Consider the following 21,649-nt stretch of genomic DNA (forward strand, 5'->3'; position numbering starts at 1 on the left):
GATGTTTTGGAAAAAAGTGTAGCCTTAAACCACAAGTGGGCCTTCATTTATTGTAAATATTGCTTTGACAGACATAAATCTTTATAATGTATGTAAACAGGGTAAAAGAAAAAAAAAAAACATCTCTCAATATTTTGGCATTTAGCAAATAAAATAATTTAATGTTGTGTGGGACTTGATTGGCTGTTTTACCTACGATTAAATGTGTTTTGCACATTAATGTGTAAGCTGTTAAACAATGAAATTAGTGTTTGTGTTTACCAGTGTTTCCCATTGCAAAAAAAATGAGATTGTTGCACTTTAGGCATGGATGGATGCAGAGGCTGAGCTGTTGGCAAGATTAGTTTATTTCATGGCTCTCTTGGTCAGACAGGGAAATCCTTGTAATCAGTGTCAGACAAGGAGATTGAAGCCTGGAAATCCAAGGTGGTAGGTGAGGAAGCAGGTTCAGGTATTGGAATTAGAAATATGTCAAACTTGACTCGAACAGACAAATGGCCTGAAACCACTGGGGTTAGACAACAATCTGACGCAGCACAGGTGGAGGATCCGTCCTTATATGGCAGCAGCTGCTGATCATGGTGGTGACGCTAGGTTTGAAGGTCACAGCAGGTGTGACAGAGATGTTCTTCTCTTAGGAAGTGTAATTGTGCTAGTGTCTTAAAAAGTAGAATAAGTTATATTATAACGACTGTCTTCGAAATACAAAAGTGTATTATATCATCATTGTAGAAATGCAGTAAAAGCACTTTAGTATCAAACAATAGTTTTGAGATGTTGAAACAAATCAGGTCTCTTTAAACTCAGCACCTAATTTTAATGTTTCAAATTCCTATTTCAGTGACATAATATTTCCAGGTAGATAAACTATTAAACATTAGAGAAAAATAAATGTTTAAGCTGTTTCTGACACACCTAAAGCTTTTAATATAATCTAATTTGTGAGTTCTTGTTTTAAATGTACCCCACTCTGGGATGAAAACAAAGACAAATTTTGTTGGAATGCACAATTGCAATGACAAAGATTTTTATTTCTAAATGTTTCAGATCATCTAACTAATATTCATAGAAAACAACAATAACCTGAATAAAACATATTGTTTTTAAAGCAAAGATTTCAAATAGGGAAGAATCTATCCTTACTGTTTCGGTTCTATGTGGAAATTCATTTATTTGCTTGATAAAGCATGAATTAACCCAGACTGAGCAGTTTTTGTGTTTGATGTCACCAAATCGAGACGTTATTACTTGTTGCTATCAGAATCAGGTGGAATAAGGCAACGTTACAATATAAAGTGCAGCATTGATCAGAATGTACCAATGCAAGACAAAAACAGTGTGCAAGAACAGTGTGCAGGAGAATGTTCAGTCACCGTTTGTGTGCAAAATAATTGTGCAAAAATTATCAGTTTCTTCAGCCATAATGTTGTGAAGAGCCCCCCTCAAAGATGAAGGTAATTACATGTTTATATAATGCCAGATCACAACAACAGTTAAAATGTCCTACAGAATAGATCTGTTATTCAAAGAAACATTTTAGTTGGGAGCGTTCTCACAAAAAATATGTTTTACTTTTTTTATAGATCCCAGCAACATGGTGAAGTGAGAAGTGTCATGTTTGGCTGATTTCCTGTAAAAGAGTAGGGGGGGAGGCAGGCTTAGCACTTCCTGTTTCTCATGTGTACTTGCAGCAGAAAGTGAAGCTCAGGCTCCATTTTGTCTCCGAAGAACAAAAAGAAGAAACACGTTTGTGTCAGAATCAAAGGTAGAATAATTTTATTCCAACTTTTCTTCAGCTTAGTGAGTTTTTCTTTGGAAAGCCAGCGTTCTGTTTGATCCTCTGTTGACACCCAGATCTTTGTTACAGAGAATACTTTATAACCGCGTCAGAAGCTATAAATGTGTTCATAATGATGGTTTCTGGCCGTGGGTTGGGGGTGCTGTATGGACGCTGGAATAGCGGTCTAGTCAGTTCTGTCTCATTTTTATCTGACCAGACATGGAAGTAGATATGTTTTACTTTTGTGAAACAGTGAAACGGGCGCGCTGATGGCGCAGCGGGTAGCACGATCCATGTTTGGAGGCCTTAGTCCTCGACGCGGGTTTGACTCCCACCCTCGGTCCTTCACCGGAAGTCTCTCCACCTCTTCCAACCCCTTCCTGTCAGCCTACTTTTAGAAAAAGCCGCGATAAATCTCCAACAGATCACAACAACAGTTAAAATGTCCTATAGAGTAGATCTGTTATTCAAAGAAACAATTTACTTGGGAGCGTTCTCACAAAAAACATATGTTTTGATTTTTATAGACCCCAGCAACATGGTGACTTATTTAGCCGCTTTCAGACAAAGGATTGTTCAAACTGTGCTACAGGAAGACCACAGAAAAAAACAAATAACCTGGAAGATTTAAAAAAACTGACAAAGAATAACAAGAAAAAGCATTAAAACGAGAAAAATGTTGAAATGACAACATTTTAATTATAATAAAAAGTTGAGAACAGATACTGATAATAAAACAATCTCTGCCTTTATTGTTAATAGTCTGGCAGTAAATTGTTACCTACTGCTGCTGTTTATCAGATCACATTACATTTTAATGCTTAATTGTCTATATTAGAACTATTGTAAAAGGCAAATGTTTTCTCTGTTAAAATGAACAAATACTTTAAATAGAAATACCAAGACTCATAGTAGAAAAATGGAGCAGACTTTAATTAAAGGACAAAATAAAATTATTCACCATACTAGTTATGAAACCAGGTACAGATAGTGATGATTTTAGAGCAGCTATGCTTGTGATGTGTCTATTTAATATCTGTAAGCCGTTTTACAAATATTAAACTAATTAAAAAAGTATCTCCTTGTCTCCTTAAAAGGCTTCATGTCATCTTGAAGTTAAAATTGACCTCTAAATTACTGGATGTCTTAGAACACATCGTGTTTGGTAACAAACCGCCTGATTTCCTGTAAATGAGGAAGGGAGGGCAGACTGAGCACTTCCTGTGTCTCATGTGTACTTGCAGCAGGAAGAGAAGCTCAGGCTCCATTTTGTCTCCAAAGAACAAAAACAAGAAACACGTTGTGTCAGAATTAAAGATAAAATCACTTTATTCCAACTTTTCTTCAGCTTAGCGAGTTTTTCTTTGGAAAGTCAGAGTTCTGTTTGATCCTCTGTTGACACCCAGATCTTTGTGACAGAGAATACTTTATAACCGCGTCAGAAGCTATAAATGTGTTCATAATGATGGTTTCTGGCCGTGGGTTGGGGGGGGGTGCTGTATGGACGCTGGAATAGCGGTCTAGTCAGTTCTGTCTCATTTTTATCCGACCAGACATGGAAGTAGATATGTTTTACTTTTGTGAAACAGTGAAACGGGCGCGCTGATGGCGCAGCGGGTAGTGCGACCCATGTTTGGAGGCCTTAGTCCTCGACGCGGGTTTGACTCCCACCCTCAGTCCTTCACCGCAAGTCTCTCCACCTCTTCCAACCCCTTCCTGTCAGCCTACTTTTAGAAAAAGCTGCAATAAATCTCCAACAGATCACAACAACGGTTAAGATGACCTATAGAGTAGATCTGTTATTCAAAGAAACAATTTAGTTGGGAGCGTTCTCAGAAAAAACATATGTTTTGTTTTTTATAGACCCCAGCATGGGGCGCAGCGGGTAGTGCGACCCATGTTTGGAGGCCTTAGTCCTCGACGCGGGTTTGTCTCCCACCCGTCCTTTGCCGCATGTCTATACACCTCTTCCAACTCCTTCCTGTCAGCCTACTTTAAGAAAAAGCCGCGATAAATCTCCCAAAAAAAAGTGAAAGAGAAGTGTTAACATGTTATTGTTCAATTCAATTTTATTTATATAGCGCCAATTCATGAAACATGTCATCTCAAGGTACTTTCCAGAGTCAAATTTGGTCAGATTATACAGATTGGGTCAGATTATACAGATTGGTAAAAAAAATCCTATATAATGGAACCAGCAGGTTGCATCAAGTCTCTCCAAGCAGCATTCACTCCTCCTGAAAGAGCGTAGAGCCACAGTGGACAGTCGTCTGCATTGTTGATGGCTTTGCAGCAATCCCTCATACTGAGCATGCATGAAGCGACAGTGGAGAGGAAAACTCCCCTTTAACAGGGAGGAGAACCTCCAGCAGAACCAGAACCAGGCTCAGTGTGAACGCTCATCTGCCTCCACCCACTGGGGCTTAGAGAAGACAGAGCAGAGACACAGAAAGCTCAGAAGCTCACATTGACCCAGGAGTACTTTCTATGGTAGAGAAGACAGAGCAGAGACACAGAAAGCACAGAAGCTCACATTGACCCAGGAGTACTTTCTATGTTAGAGAAGACAGAGCAGAGACACAGAAAGCTCAGAAGCTCACATTGATCTAGTAATCTGTTCTACATTAGATGGTAATAGTGGGTGATCTGTCTTCCCTGGATGATGTCACAGTTAACAGAACATCAGACTAGGTGTGCCTACTATAAAGAAAAAAAGAGAGAGAGAACAAAAAGTTAAAAGCTGAAATGACAACAAACAATGCAAAACTGGAGAACAGTAGAAACTAGAAAATTTCAGAAGAAATTTAAGAAGGCGCCCGCCATCTGTATTTTATCATAATTCATTCATTTATATCAGTTATTCAAATTATTTAATTGTTACTTGTAAAAAAAAAAAAAACTTGGGGGTCCCCAGCAGGTTTCAAACCTAAAAACTTTTGAGTGTCAGCCCATGACCTAATCCACTTAACGAAACACCAGTGCCAAGCTTAGTTTTGCATTATGGAGAGGTCAACTGTGTTGAAGCAGTGTTTTTTTTGGTAAATTTTTTTAACTCTGTATTTGGATGTGAGACGCTGCAGAGCTGCAAACTCTGTATTGCGCCTGCTAATGAGCTAATTGCCAACAGCCGACAGGAGAAGGTCTGCATCGAAGCAGCATGGGAAATTAGTGTTATTAAAGCATGATTAAATACTTCAATGTAGCATGAAAAAATTAAATATGTGAATAAAAATGTTAAAGGAATGAACAAATGGTGAACTATTTTTCAATTTAAATTGAAAAATAGTTTTTTAAAAACAAAGGGAAATTAAATATTGGGTGAAAATGTAATTCCCTGAAATTGGCACAGCTTGGATTTGAACCTGTGATCTTTGGAGTGGCAGGCCAAGACCTAATCCCAACTGAAAAGTATTGTCAAATTGTAAACGCAGAATTGCGTGATTAACAAAAATGATTTTCCTCTAGGATTTTTAAAGTATTTCTGATTCTGATGGAAATATAATGGGGAAATATACAAAGTAGTTTTGGATCCAAAGAGGATGCTCCCTGCTAGCAGATGAGCTCTAAAATCTGACTCACCAAAAAGAGCTTATAGTCACTATTAAGTTAATTCTAGTAAAAAAGTTCATAGAGTTGTGCAAACAATCTGTTTTAAGTTTATAAAAATGTATTTATTTGTTTTTTGGATACGTTTGCATACTTTTTTTTAAAGCAAAGTCAACTTCATGCATCTTACAGTGTAGATTAACATGAAGTTGGATAAAAGAACCATAAACTACATGCCCTGATCTAAATTTGAGAAGAGGAGAGAAACAAAGTCACTGAAGTCTGTCAGTCTGGAGAAGGGTTATCACAAGATAATTATGACAGGAAGCAGTTTGTGAAGAGGACAACTTCACTTGTCACTTATCAGATGGAAGGAACTTGAGTTCCCTCCGTCTGGCCTGATCAATGCATCTCTGGGAGAAGCTGGAGATTAAACATGATTTTTAGTTATTCAGCAAAACATCCTGTTATGACCTGTAGAACAGCTGACTGCTTCTACTGCTGAATACTGAAGTCAGCATTTGATTTCTGGCTTTCATACTAAAACGTGGCGGTGGGGAGAAATTTTGAAAGTTGTGGCACATAAAAAACGTCAGATGTATAAAAAATGCCTAGAATAAGCTTTCTGCATTACAGGATATTTATTAGAACTAAATCACTGGGAACTGACTGGTTCTGGTTTCTCTCTCAGAATGACTGAAGTCCAGAAGATGGAGGATTGTGATCTAAAGGAGGACAGAGCAGAACCTCCAGGATCCAGCTGTCCATCTATGAGGAGTGACTGGTCCATAAAAACACCTCCAGTCTTCAGTGAAGAACCTGGATCCTCAGAGTAAGAACTCAGTTTCTAACTGATCCATGTGACTCTCCAGGTGTTGGTTGGAGCCATGTGATCCAGACCAGTAGAACCCGGTTATTAAGATAATGTTCAGTTTGGTCCAACAGAACCGTCTGAATGTTTCACTCTGGATCTTTAAACCTTCAGCTTCTCTGCAGCAGTTTGTGTTCAGAGCTTCTTCTCTGGTTTTTATCACAGAGTTTCTCACTGATTGATGTGATCTGAATAACAACATGTTGGTGTTTCAGAGGTCAGAACCATGGACAGAGAGCAGAACCTCCAGGACCCAGCTGTCCGTCTATGAGGAGTGACTGGTCCATAAAAACACCTCCAGTCTTCAGTGAAGAACCTGGACCCTCAGACTCAGAGTAAGAAACCAGTTTCTAACTGATGGATGTGAATCTCCTGATATATAAAATCTAGAACATTAGCTGATTGATCTTCAGGGTCACAATCCAAAATAACTTGATTTTTCTTTTCACTTAAAGCTAAATAATTCTGAAGGAAGTGAGTCAGAGAACCATTAGTGTTGAACTGAAGGCCTGAGAATCAATGATGGTTCAGTTTATAAACTGGGAAAACCTGGTCTATCATAAGCATTTAGAACCACAGTGTTATTGATACTTATGCTGGTGACATACATGAGGACATTTCAGATATAAAAATTTCCACGTTCCATTTAAATCTTAAACAAAACTCTGCTCAGCATTTTATTGGGGTTTTCTACCAACACACTATTCTTACTATTGATCACCAGGGTGACGTGTATAGATGTCCACCTCCCCCTCAGACCCACTGGGGGGTGGAGAGCATAAGTGGTATTGATGAGGCTGCACAGTTAAATGGACAGACAGATAATTATCTATGCAGCAAGAGAAACAAATTATATATTCTATTATTATCGTATTATTAAGAGAGAAAGGCAGAGTGAAGCTGGGAGACCAAGAAGTGTCTTTTTACCAGGACTTCTTAGCTTAGGTGGTGAGACAGAGACAAGCATCAGCAGGAGTGATGTGGGTTAAAGAATTTGTTCCTGTATCCTGCAGTGATGAAGGTTTTACCACCAAATGGAAACCCAATCTCTCTCACTACAGTGAAAGCGGTAAATTATTTTATCAAGGCCATCTCTACCGCACAGTGACAGTGATCAGCTCACTTTAATGGGCGGGCAAACATTGACTATAATGTTGGAGAGAGCTGTTTGCCCAAAATTAAGAATTAATCGGTATATTTATTGCTATTTTTTCAGTTAAGAGGAGATTATTGGGGAGAAATAATTTTGTCTGTGACGTATTTAAATAAATAGCAATTATATAACTGCTCTGACAGAGAATTAAGATAAGAGCCCATAAAAGTCAGGACTAGTCACACGTGTTTGGTATTCTTGACCTCTATAAGCTATATCTTATTTAGTTTATTATAGGCTACGGTTTTCTGTTTCTCTAAATGTGTGGCGTTGGCTTGTTTGGAAACCCAAGCTTTAGGCTGATCTTTTTGCTTGGGATGGGTTCTGTTATCTTTTGTCCAGCCAGTTTATGTGATGTATAACAGACCCAGAGAGTCGTGAGATACAGCAGCAGCTCTACCAAGTGACTGATGAGTGTTAGAGGGGCCTGACAATAAATTTCATTTTTCTTAGGTTTTGGGGGCATAATATGGTCTGATATTCATTGATGAGTACCAAAGCCCCCTTCAGGGCTTTGCTGCTTTGCTAAAAAACGGTCAGATCAGAAAACAGTTTATCTTTCTATGTAATTCATATTCTCCAATCACAGCAAACCATCAAGCAAACACACAAGAGATTATGGGGACTTTACTGAAGATAATTTACTTTGAGGGGAATTCAAGTCTACTTGTCCAGGGTCTACCCCGCCTCTCGCCCATTGAATGCTGTGGATAGGCACCAGCAACCCCTCACGACACCAACAGGGACAAGCGTGATGGAAAATGGATGGATGGAATTCAAGTCGTGGTTTTCAAATAAACTGATTAAAAAACGTCTGCACCAACACGGAATGCAGCGACCACAATGCTGTCGTTACCCGTAAATTTCTTTAATTTCTAAATGCTCATAAATGTAACAAAGGTGTGTTTGTAGCTGAAAAATTCAACTGACTGTTGACCACAGCAGTGGAGAGACAGACAGCAGGCAGCTACATAACGGTCTCACTGTGTTGAATTGTGCCGCCAGTTTGAAGCTTTTGGACTTAGATTGTTATTCTTTTAAATTAAATTCTTTGGAAAAGCTACATATGCAGCAATATCAACTACATGAAATGGTTTATACAGTGATGTCATGGCACCTTTAAGTTCTGTATTTGGAACAATAATAATGTGATAAAGAGGAAAGCCATACTAAACTGTTTAAAGAGAGATAAAGTACAGATTGTGCTTTTTCAAGAAACACATTTAAGTGATGAGGAACATAGAAAACATCTGATTGTGCTTCCATGAAGAGAAAGCAAAGCTGAGGTTCTGTTCTGACCCAGCTTCTGGTCCGCTGTTTGTGGTGGACCTTCATGAACATCTCCAGCTTCAGGAGGACAGCCCCACCCTGTTGGTAGTGAACTGTTTCACTGATGAAGAAATGTCTTCACAGATGGAGGAAGAGGAAGAGGAGCAGCGTTGGTGAGGAGGAGCAGCGGTCCTGCTGTGCTTTGTGTCAGAAGGTCCTGATGGATCCGGTCTCTACCAGCTGTGGACACTGGTTCTGCAGACAGTGCATCACATCATACCAGGTCCAGTCTGCTCCATCAGGACCCTCCTCCTGCCCCCAGTGTGGGAAAAGACCCAGAGGAGGACCTGGACTGCTGGCAGCCAATCAGAGCAGCTGTGCTCCAGGTGAGACTGAACATCTCCAATCAGAACTTCCTTCTATCGTCTCTGTTAAACTAATTCCACGTCTTTAGTTGGGATTTGGAAATTCAGGTGTTTAAAAGTCTTTCTGTGATCAATTATTTCCCCTGAATCTCTGGATTTCCAGCTGCTGTAAATGTAACGTCTGTGTTCAACCCAACAACCTATTGGGTTTGCTTTGAAGTGGTTCTGTTTTCAGCCCTTTGTGCTAAATGCATTAAAACTGAACATCTCCTTAAAGCTGCTGCTCATTTTGATGGAAACAAAAAGGTGGAGAAAACAACCTGCTGCACTGCTGCTTTACAGAAAGAGGGAAGGAAAGTCTGAGAGACAGAAACCTTTATTTCCTCTGACAATAGATCCCAGATTACAGGAGATATATTTGTAGAAACATGGAATATTTCTATCTGTTGTTTACTTCTAAAGGACCAAATCAGTCCCATGTCATTTCTAATCTGTAATTATTCTTTAAAAACATCCAATCCAGTCTCTGAGTGAGAAAAACATCTGAAATGTGAACACTACCTGATCCAATGAGCTGTTTCTCTGGCAGATTAGAGCATTTCCTCCAGATTTCCTTCATTAAGGCTGAAAATGCTGCCAGGAAACATTTTCTGTCTCTCTGCCTCTTCTGTAGCTGCTGTGTTTGTGGGAGAAGGTCAGATAGAAACAGAGAAATGAGGACAATGGTGACCTGATGCTAAAGAGTTCATGTTGCTGAAAGCTGCTGCATGTTTCTGTCAGCATTTCTTCATCTGATCTGCTTTGTGAATCAGATCCTGACAGTGAACAGATACTGGCCACAAAGCAGAGGCAGAACTCTGCTGTCTGACCATCTAACAAGGTTCTGCTTCTAAGGATGGATCCCATTGGTTAGCATCACATCATGTGAACTAAGAGACCTTCTAATGATAACACCTCCTGATGTTCCAGATGTTTCTGTTCCAACTTTATCACTAAATCAGGTTTTTCCTTCAGTTGTCTTTTCTTCTCTGTTCCAGCAGATATTGGTCTGCAGGAGGTTCTAGAGGAACATAAGATCAGTCTGAGGAGGAGATGTGAACGTGTGACTGAAGGAAGTGATGAACCAGGAAGTAGAACCCTCCTCAACAGGATCTACACTGATCTCTACATCACAGAGGGACAGAGTGAAGAGGTTAATACCCAACATGAGGTGAAGCAGCTGGAGAGAGCTTCCAGGATCCAGAACCTCCATGACTCTCCAATCAGGTGCCACGACATCTTTAAAGCCTTACCTGACCAACATGGACTCATCAGAGTGGTTCTGACCAATGGCGTCGCTGGTGCTGGAAAAACCTTCTCAGTGCAGAAGTTCACTCTGGACTGGGCCGAGGGCTTGGAGAACCAAGATGTCTGTGTGGTGGTTCTGCTGTCGTTCAGGGAGCTGAACCTGATCAGAGGTCAGCAGCACAGTCTTCTCACGCTGCTCCATGTTTTCCATCCAACCCTCCAGAAGCTCCCAGCAGAGCAGCTGGCTGCCCACAAACTTCTCTTTATCTTTGACGGCCTGGATGAAAGCAGATTTTCTCTGGACTTCAACCACAGTCGGCTTGTTTCTGACGTCACACAGAAGTCATCAGTCGACGTTCTGCTGACAAACCTCATCAAGGGGAACCTGCTTCCCTCGGCTCTCCTCTGGATCACCTCCAGACCTGCAGCGGCCAATCAGATCCCTCCTTCATGTGTTGCCAGGGTAACAGAGGTACGAGGCTTCACCGACGCCCAGAAGGAGGAGTACTTCAGGAAGAGGTTCAGTGATGAAGAGCTGTCCAGCAGAATCATCTCCCACATCAAGACCTCCAGGAGCCTCCACATCATGTGTGGAATCCCAGTCTTCTGCTGGATCACTGCTACGGTTCTGGAGGACATGTTGACCACAGAGCAGACAGGAGAGCTGCCCAAGACCATGACTGACATGTACTCTCACTTCCTGCTGGTCCAGACCAGGAGGAAGAAGAACAAGTACCATGGAGGACATGGGAGAAGTCCACAGGAGCTGATGGAGGCTGACAGGGAAGTTCTCCTGAAGCTGGGGAGGCTGGCGTTAGAACATCTGGAGAACGGAAACATCATGTTCTACCAAGAAGACCTGGAGCAGTGTGGTCTGGATGTCACAGAGGCCTCGGTGTACTCAGGAGTTTGTACAGAGATCTTCAAGAGAGAGAGTGTGATGTTCCAGAAAGCAGTCTACTGCTTTGTTCATCTGAGCATTCAGGAGTTTCTGGCTGCAGTCTACATGTTCCACTGCTTCACCAGCAGGAACACAGAGGTGGTGGAGAACTTCCTGGGACAAAAATACAGAGAAACATCTCTGGAGGACTTCCTGAAGAGTATCATGGAGAAATCCCTCTTCAGTAAAAATGGCCACCTGGACCTGTTTGCTCGCTTCCTTCATGGCCTCTCTGTGGAGTCCAACCAGAGACTCTTAGAAGGCCTTCTGGGTCAGACAGAGAACAGTCCAGAAACCATCCAGAGAGTCATCAACAACCTGAAGGAGATGAACACTAATTATATCTCTCCTGACAGAAGCATCAACATCTTCCACTGTCTGATGGAGATGAAGGACCTCTCAGTTTATCAGGAGATCCAACAGTTCCTGAAATCAGAGAACAGATCAGAGGAGCTCTCAGAGATCCAGTGTTCAGCTCTGGCCTTCATGCTGCAGATGTCAGAGGAGGTTCTGGATGAGTTGGACCTGAGGAAGTACAACACATCAAAAGCAGGAAGACGAAGACTGATTCCAGCTGTGAGGAACTGCAGAAAGGCTCGGTGAGTCCAGATGTCTTCATTGAGTGATGCTAATTCAGCACTATTGTCATCCGGTTTATTCTTCATTATTCATGTCGGTTCTGGATGTTTTTGGGCCTTTAACTACTTCCTTCATTCTTTAAACTTTTTCAACCATTCAGATTTCTAAATCTTCAGCTCATTCAGGTCAGCTCTGCTGCAGCTTTTGATATTTACATATTTTTATCTTTTTGAAAGATTCAATCATCCAGAGACACATTTTAAACTTTAAACAGCTCTTCACTCTACACTTATTGGGCTGTTACCCCATATTTCATCTTTTTAGAAAATTACTCTTTAGGTCAGGACTATTGAACTGATGGTCTTTCGGCGCTTTGCCATCTCCCGGGTCCGCGGGTGATGGCAAACGGCCCATAAATGACATCTTTGTAAAAAATAAATAAATAAGAGAACATCAGAAATATTGTGTGAAAAACACCCCTGATGAGCGACATGGTTGAACAGCCTTGGTTTGTCTGCTGTTCAGTTCCTAACCTCTAAGTAATAGGTTAGCTTTCATTGTTTTCTGAATCAGTCCACAACTATGTTTGTCTCACAGTTGCTACGACTGTCACTGACATCTTCAACCCTTGGAGTAAGCCCCACTACTGTGTAAAACCACATAGGTGAGCCCACAAGAAAAGACATTTGGCTTTATTTGCATTTCAACCATTGGTTAACAAACAATTATCTGAAGGCAGGCAGGTTTATAAAGCTGACAAGAAACAGAGAAAGAAAAACAGGTTCATTTTTATTTTTTATTTAACCAGAAAAAGACCAATTGAGATAAAAAAAATAGTGACCAAATGAACAGTGTCTTGCCTTTTTTCAAAGAGAACAATAAATTCATGGTGTGAATAAATTACATAAATAAGTTAATAAATAAGTCCCAGTAAATCCACTCAAAAAATTGTTAAAAAGGTTTTGGGTTTGATATTTAATCAGAGGGAGACATCTCATCTTCGTCAGATTTGTATGTGAATTACGTGAGGTAGTGAGTGTTCGTATCTAAAACTATCTTTAATGAGTATATATATATATATATATATATATATATATATATATATACACTCACCGGCCACTTTATTAGGTACACCTGTCCAACTGCTCGTTAACACTTAATTTCTAAGCAGCCAATCACATGGCGGCAACTCAGTGCATTTAGGCATGTAGACATGGTCAAGAGAATCTCCTGCAGTTCAAACCGAGCATCAGTATAGGTGATTTGAGTGACTTTGAACGTGGCATGATTGTTGGTGCCAGAAGGGCTGGTCTGAGTATTTCAGAAACTGCTAATCTACTGGGATTTTCACGCACAACCATCTCTAGGGTTTACAGAGAATGGTCCGAAAAAGAAAAAACATCCAGTGAGCGGCAGTTCTGTGGGCGGAAATGCCTTGTTGATGCCAGAGGTCAGAGGAGAATGGCCAGACTGGTTCGAGCTGATAGAAGGGCAACAGTGACTCAAATAACCACCCATTACAACCAAGGTGGGCAGAAGAGCATCTCTGAACGCACAGTACGTCGAACTTTGAGGCAGATGGGCTACAGCAGCAGAAGACCACATCGGGTGCCACTCCTTTCAGCTAAGAACAGGAAACTGAGGCTACAATTTGCACAAGCTCATCGAAATTGGACAATAGAAGATTGGAAAAACGTTGCCTGGTCTGATGAGTCTCGATTTTTGCTACGACAGTCGGATGGTAGGGTCAGAATTTGGCGTCTACAACATGAAAGCATGGATCCATCCTGCCTTGTATCAACGGTTCAGGCTGGTGGTGGTGGTGTCATGGTGTGGGGAATATTTTCTTGGCACTCTTTGGGCCCCTTGGTACCAATTGAGCATTGTTGCAACGCCACAGCCTACCTGAGTATTGTTGCTGACCATGTCCATCCCTTTATGACCACAGTGTACCCAACTTCTGATGGCTACTTTCAGCAGGATAATGCGCCATGTCATAAAGCTGGAATCATCTCAGACTGGTTTCTTGAACATGACAATGAGTTCGCTGTCCTCAAATGGCCTCCACAGTCACCAGATCTCAATCCAATAGAGCATCTTTGGGATGTGGTGGAACGGGATATTCGCATCATGGATGTGCAGCCGACAAATCTGCGGCAACTGTGTGATGCCATCATGTCAATATGGACCAAACTCCCTGAGGAATGCTTCCAGCACCTTGTTGAATCTATGCCACGAAGAATTGAGGCAGTTCTGAAGGCAAAAGGGGGTCCAACCCGTTACTAGCATGGTGTACCTAATAAAGTGGCCGGTGAGTGTATATATACATTTGTCCTGCGACAGACTGGCATCCAGGGTGTACCCCGCCTCTCGCCTCTTGAATGCTGGAGATAGGCACCAGCATCCCTCGCGACCCCACATGGGACAAGCGTGACGGAAAATGTATGTTCCGTCACGCTAATAAAGTGTACCGACCATCCGACTGTCGCAGCAGAAATCGAGACTCATCAGACCAGGCAACGTTTTTCCAATCTTCTATTGTCCAATTTCGATGAGCTTGTGCAAACTGTAGCCTCAGTTTCCTGTTCTTAGCTGAAAGGAGTGGCACCCGATGTGGTCTTCTGCTGCTGTAGCCCATCTGCCTCAAAGTTCGACGTACTGTGCGTTCAGAGATGCTTTTCTGCCCACCTGGGTTGTAACGGGTGCTTATTCGAGCTGATCAACTGGTTCGAGTTGATCAGCTCGAACCAGTCTGGCCATTCTCCTCTGACATGAAATACTCAGACCAGCCCTTCTGGCACCAACAATCATGCCACGTTCAAAGTCACTCAAATCACCTTTCTTCCCCATACTGATGCTCGGTTTGAACTGCAGGAGATTCTCTTGACCATGTCTACATGCCTAAATGCACTGAGTTGCCGCCATGTGATTGGCTGCTTAGAAATTAAGTGTTAACTAGCAGTTGGACAGGTGTACCTAATAAAGTGGCCGGTGAGTATATATCTATATCTATATCGATATCTATATCTATATCTATATCTATATCTATATCTATATCTATCTATCTATCTATATATCTATATATAGATAGATATATATATATATATATATATATATATATATATATATATATCAAATACTCAGACCAGCCCTATCTAGATATATATATCTATATCTATCTATATCTATCTATCTATACATATCTATATCTATATATCTATATATATATATATATATATCTATATATATATATATATATATATATATACTTAGAAAATCTCAGGCAACAACTGCTCAGGGGAGAACACGGGAGGATCACAGAGCTGAACACAGGATGCATAGAATCGCAGAAGAACCCAGAACAAAGGATGACCTGACAACAGGGAAACAAACTGAGGGAACTTAAAAACACACAGGGGATAATCAAACACAGGTGTGGCAAATCAACTAATTATGTCCACAGCTCGTGGGATCCTGACATTACCCCGCCCCTTAAGGGCGCATCCCAGACGCCCACTGGAGTCCAAAAAAAAAGGGAAAACAACCCGGCCATGTGGGCGGGGGGGGGGGGGGAGGGGGTCTCGGAAGGAGGGCAAAGAGTCTGAGGCGGGCATTGCAGAGGATGACCCCGGCGGCGATCCCTGTGGCTCAGCAGCAGAGTCTCTGGCGGGCATCGCGGAGGGCGGCGGAGAACTCAAGCGGGCGCTTGAGAGCGCAGGGGAGCTCGAGCGGATGGCTTGAGAGCAGGAAGAGGCTCGGCTGACGACTGGGTTGTACTGGGAGGCGGCTCGGCCAGCAGCTCAGAGTGTTTCGCCACAAGCAACAGCCCTTTCAAAACTCCTCTTGAGGCTCTCAAATTGGGCCAAGAGCTCCCACCAAGTTGCCTGGTCACCTTGTGGTCGGCTCATTTCTGTCATGTTTAGCAGATGAGGACCTAGGCGGCAACGAGGCAGAGGCAGGAGCGTGGTGAGAAAAAGGTGGATTTTAATGAAAGGAAAACTTAAAGTATAAAGTGCATTACAGTAATCCAGCCGTGTGGTCACAAATGCATGAGTCACTGTTTTGAAGTGCTGTCTGGAAAGAATGGGTTTTACTTTGGCTAGCTGCCTCAAGTGGAAAAAGCTGGATTTCATAGTGGCTCTGATGTGTGCTTCCAGCTTAAGACCAGCATCCATCTTAACCCCTAAATTTGTAATAACCGGCTTAATATACTGGGCCAAAGAGCCAAAATTACACGGGGAATCAACAGTGGATCTGCTAAAAATCACTATCTCTGTCTTGTCTTCATTAAGTTTCAAAAGATTTAGGGCCACCCAGGCCTTCACAACTTCCAGACATAAAAACAGAGACCGAAGAGAGGTGGAGTCTACGTTTTTTAATGGTAAATATATCTGTGTGTCATCTGCGTAACAATGAAAAGCAATCCCATATTTTCTAAAAATAGAGTCGAGAGGAAGGAGATACAACAAGAATAGAAGTGGGCCTAGAACTGAGCCCTGTGGGACACCTAACGACAGTGGAGCAGAGGGGGACCTATGGGCATCAAGACAGACACAAAAAGTACGCTTGGCCAAATAGGTTTTAAATCAATCCAAAGCTATGTGGCCGATGCCCACCAACTTTTACAAACGGGAAAGAAAAATGTCATGATCAACTGTATCAAAAGCAGCTGATAAATCCAACAGCACCAAAACAACAAAGTCATCAGAATCAGTTGCTAAAAGTATATCATTAAAAACTTTTAAAAGAGCTGACTCTGTGCTATGACTGTCTCTCCATCCACCTTGAAGCACAGTGCTGATCAGCTGTCTCCAGTGTTCACAAACATTTTTAACACCTCACTGGCGACATGTCACGTCCCAGCCTGCTTCAAATCCTCCACCATTATCCCTGTTCCCAAGAAGCCAAGGACCACAGGACTTAATGACTTTAGACCCGTCGCTCTGACCTCTGTGGTTATAAAGTCCTTTGAGCGCCTTGTGCTTTCACACCTGAAAGAAATGACCAATCCCCTCCTGGACCCCCTACAGTTTGCCTACAGAGCCAACAGGTCTGCAGACGACGCTGTCAACCTGGCCCTTCACCACATCCTCCAGCACCTGGACTCTGCAGGAACCTACGCCAGGATCCTGTTTGTGGATTTCAGCTCTGCCTTCAACACAATCATCCCAGCTCTGCTTCAGGAGAAGCTCTCCCAGTTGAATGTGCCCGACTCCACCTGCAGGTGGATCACAGACTTCCTGTCTGAAAGGAAGCAGCACGTGAAGCTGGGAAAACATGACTCTGACTCACAGCTTATCAGCACTGGTTCCCCCCAGGGCTGTGTTCTTTCTCCTCCGCTCTTCTCCCTGTACACCAACAGCTGCACCTCCAGTCATCAGTCTCTCAAGCTCCTGAAGTTCGCGGACGACACCACTCTCATCGGACTCATCTCTGATGGTGACGAGTCCGCCTACAGGTGGGAGGCTGACCATCTGGTGACCTGGTGCAGGGAGAACAACCTGGAGCTCAACGCTGTAAAAACAGTGGAGATGGTTGTGGACTTCAGGAAGAACTCGGCCCCAGCTACCCCCATCACCCTCTGTGACTCCACAATTGCCACTGGGGAGTCTTTCCGCTTCCTGGGAACTATCATCTCCCAGGACCCAAAGTGGGAGCTGAACATCAACTCCCTCACCAAGAAAGCAAGCAGAGGATGTAATTCCTGCGGCAGCTGAAGGAATTCAACCTGCCAAGGACAATGATGGTGCAGTTCTACTCCTCCATCATTAAGTCCATCCTCACCTCCTCCATCACCATCTGGTACGCTGGTGCCACCGCTAAGGACCAGAGCAGACTGCAGCGTGTCATCCGGTCTGCAGAGAAGGTGATTGGCTGCAATCTTCCATCTCTCCAGGACCTGTACGCCTCAAGGACTCTGAGGCGTGCAGGGAAGATTGTGGCTGATCCCTTCACCCCAGTCATGGACTATTTCAGACACTTCCTTCTGGCAGGAGGCTGCAGTCCATCAGGACCAGAACCTCACGCCACAAGAACAGTTTTTTCCCATCCACTACCGGCTTTATGAACAAGGCCAAGAGCCACTCGTGACACTGGACACTGTCTCTCTCCCCCGTTCAGAACTTACAAGCTTCTGCGTTACATTAACGCACAGTCTATTGTGTATATAGCTTCTGTATATATATATATATATATATATTTTATTCAATTTTATTTCATTTTATTGTATTTTTATTTTTGTCTGCACCATCAACACCAAGTCAAATTCCTTGTAAGTGCAAACCTACTTGGCGATTAAACTTGATTCTGATTCTGATTCTGAAATGGTTTCAGCAGAAATACACTGAATACAGGACAACTAAAACAGAGGAGACAACTTAAAATTAATATTGCAAAATAAAACAGTTGATAGAACTGAACATCATTAGATTAGATTAGATTAGATTAGATTACATTAGATTAGATTAGATTAGATTAGATTCAACTTTATTGTCATTACACAGGTACAGGTACAAGGCAACGAAATGCAGTTTAGGTCTAACCAGAAGTGCAATACCAGCAAGTGCAGGATAAACAATGGTTCCATAAGTACAGGACATGGGTTATTACCGAATAAATATAGAGATGGATACTATTATAAACAAAATTTTACTGATAGATTTGTCCTATGAGTATAATATATAGATGACTACTAATGTGAACTAAATTTACAGCTGGATATGTACCGAATATAATATACAGGTGGATAATACTATGAGTAGAGTTTTACAGTTTTACAGATATGTACAATAGCATAATATTCATATATATTATTATAAAAATAGTTTTATATAGGGATTTTCTGCCCAAAAAATATCTGTTCGTCTTAGTTGTGACAAGTTATCCCTTGAGCCCTGATGTCAGTAGTCCATTGATTCAAACAAAAATACGCCGCACAATGCTGAGGCGTCCTTTGTCTGTTCAGCTTAAACCAGCAAGTTAGGGTAGCAGGTCGATCGCCCCAAGATGGCGGCCGTAATTTCTGTGCCGACACAGTCAATGTGGGGTCTACTCTTATATAATGTCTATGTGGGCGATCACCACAAACTGTGTTGGATGCTGGGAGCTTCAGTCAGTCATGTCATGATGTCATAACAACATAAAGTTATCAACACATATTTGGAGGGGAGGGTCATGTGAGTGTGTACAAGTGACTTCACAAAGGTAGAGATAACCCAACAGTCCTGGACCTTATGTGAAGCTCAGCCGGCCTTCTCCTTTCCCTCCATCTGCAGGTGTAAAATGCTTTAATGCTTAGAGTGGCTCAGAGGTGGTCGGGCTTTAAAACACAAGAGGCCCTGGCTTCAGAATTTTCTCATCCAGCACTAGATAAAGTAACTACTCAGTTTCTTTTTGTGATCTAAAATGTCAAAGCATTTGGACTTTCCTGTTAGTGAAATTTTGAGTTCAAGTGTCAAATAATAAATGCATAATAAATATAAGTATAAGTAAGTATAAATAAATATAAGTATAAAACTATTGTCCACTAATCTACCATTTTAGTGTGTGGTGGCACAAGTGAGTCGAGTCTATCAATTACAATATAATTATGTAGATATGATGATGATTATTATAGTATTAGATTATTATACTCAATGTTTGTCATAGAAGAGCAATAAAACAATCCAAATGTTTTTGAACTTGATAATTATTGCGCATTAACAAGCTATAAAACGGTTGTAACAAAATATTATCTTCCACCAAAAACTAAAACACACTTTGTAGTAAAATTAAATAGGGGTCTTACCACTGCAGATAGCAGTCAGGTAGAATATACTCCAGGTGTAGGGGTTGGAAAACATCTGAAGTCTGTTTGTCCTGAAAGCGAGGCGAAGGGAGCACAAGTCCAGAATACGACCAGGACATGACATCCTGTGTGACCCAAACAGAGGTCAACTGACAAGATAAGGTTGTCTGTTTTTCAACGTTTGTGGAGCTGTTCCCAGAAATAAGACCAATGTCTGCCAAAGGAGGCTGGAAGGACGTGGACCAATGGATGCATGTAGAATCTTATTTGTAACACACACCCATCTGTGGGATATAAAATGCATGTACACTATGTTGTAATCAGAACCATATCTCACACCCGTTCGTACGTGCTTGAGAGGTAAAGCCTGAAATAAATTGGGTTCCCAGTTGGCAAGCAGAAAGACCTCGTTTCTTGTGTCATCATTCTTTTATATAGTTTTATAGTTAAAAATCTCCCACAAATTGGTGACCTCTCGACGTGATTTTTGGAAAAAAAAAGGGAGATCCTCTTCCCCAGACGGCAGGGCCTTCGGTGCAAGCTGGCCACTTTGCGCCGGGACACACAGATACGGAGAAAGACAGGGGGTAAGTGTAAATGTTTTTTTTATACTGCTCTCTTTCTTTCTCTGCTTGATAATGACAAAAATTGCCGTCTGTGAAGTTTGATTTGGGAAGAGTGTATTGATTGTTTGACAATTGGGAGAGGTCGTCTCTCTGTTTGCTTTCTGTCATTATTTCCCACGTGAGGAAAGAGTTGTCTTAAAACAATACAAGATTTGGAATGGTTTAGAATTCCTACACAATTGACTACAAGAGACAACTTAAAAGAAGTGACTTGTGACTCCCAGCCGCTTTAATCGTACGTCTCGTTAGAAAACGCTAGTATGACGACGAATAGAAGATGAATCGGACCATAACGGTTTAAGCTGAAGTCTTCTAATATATATATCTTTTTAGAATAAAGAAATCATTGTAAAAGGTTGGTTTCATAAATGTCCGGCTGGTCGGAGTATTAAGAGGTTAAGCCTCTGAGTAAGTGAAGCGTGAAGCGCTGTACATGGCCGATTGGAGGTTCGACTTGCGAGTGACTCCAATGAGATGTGGCCTTAGTGAACTGCAGTTGTTTTGTGAAGCTGAGATCTCTGGTTTAGGCTTTGAGGTGAGAAAAACCTCTGGTTAAATTTTGAAATAGTAGGCCTGTTTGGTGCATGCAGATTTTTTTTTTTTTTCGGGCGAGGCCCTAGTTGTAAGCGCTTGTAAAAGAGAAATGAGGTTTCTCTTGGATCATCAGTGTGTCTTAAAGAGTTAACTGCAGTCTGGGTTGTTTGAGTACTCTGGTTTAGGTAACGAGGTGAAATCAAATTTGAAATAGAAGGCCTGTTCTGGAGCACGTGAAATATAAATGTTTACTTTTACTTTTTTTTCTCTATGGGTCCAATAAATATGGTTTAAATTATATGTGCGCACAGTAAAATCCAGGAATATTGGGCATCTGGACCAGTAATAGAAAATATTAAGTTCCCGGGAGAGTGAAATGAGTGAGTGAGCGAGTGTTTGGGATGTGTTGTGTGTCAGACGTCTATGTGTGAGCTTAAATGATTAGAGCTCTGTTGTTTGATTAAAATGCATGTATGAAGCTGTTTTGTTTGCTGTCGCTTTGTTTGTGTATTCAAAGTCCCATAATCAGAACTAAATGGTAAAGTGTGTCTAATTTGAGAAAGCAAAAGTGCATGGAAACCTTTATGTTTTGTAAAGAAATCTGCTGAACCAAGGTGTGTATACTTATTGAGCTGTGTTGAAAAGATGTGGGTGCAGTTACGTAAACTGGTTTTGAAGGTTTACCAATAGTTGTGCAGTGGTTTCGCTGGTGGCAGTGGCGTCTGCCTGTTCCTGACTGTGTGCTATTATTTTAAAAAGGTGTGTTGTTGGAAAACTTTTCAGCTATTGAATCTGTGAGCTTGTCTGCTGTTGTTTTTTTTTTTTTTTTTGCCTGTCAGTGAGGAGAAAGTAAGCACACTGGGTTATCGATTGACGGTCAGTGACTCGTGCCAATAGAAGCAGTCCGCCCCCT

General features: G+C 41.7%; 1 protein-coding gene across 1 annotated transcript in view; it reads left to right on the forward strand.

The window, feature by feature from the left end:
• Window positions 1-6,435: 6,435 nt before the first annotated feature.
• LOC118556746 (protein NLRC3-like) overlaps window positions 6,436-21,649 on the forward strand; it is a 31,713-nt gene continuing 16,499 nt past the window's right edge. The window contains exons 1-3 of the mRNA XM_036124959.1: window positions 6,436-6,532; window positions 8,764-9,005; window positions 10,025-11,810. Coding sequence (XP_035980852.1) covers window positions 6,465-6,532; window positions 8,764-9,005; window positions 10,025-11,810 — 2,096 coding nt within the window. The 5' untranslated portion in view covers window positions 6,436-6,464. The remainder of the gene's footprint in view (window positions 6,533-8,763; window positions 9,006-10,024; window positions 11,811-21,649) is intronic.

This window comes from Fundulus heteroclitus, chromosome 21 (genome assembly GCF_011125445.2).
Source record: "Fundulus heteroclitus isolate FHET01 chromosome 21, MU-UCD_Fhet_4.1, whole genome shotgun sequence".
NCBI classification, from domain to species: Eukaryota; Metazoa; Chordata; class Actinopteri; order Cyprinodontiformes; family Fundulidae; genus Fundulus; species Fundulus heteroclitus.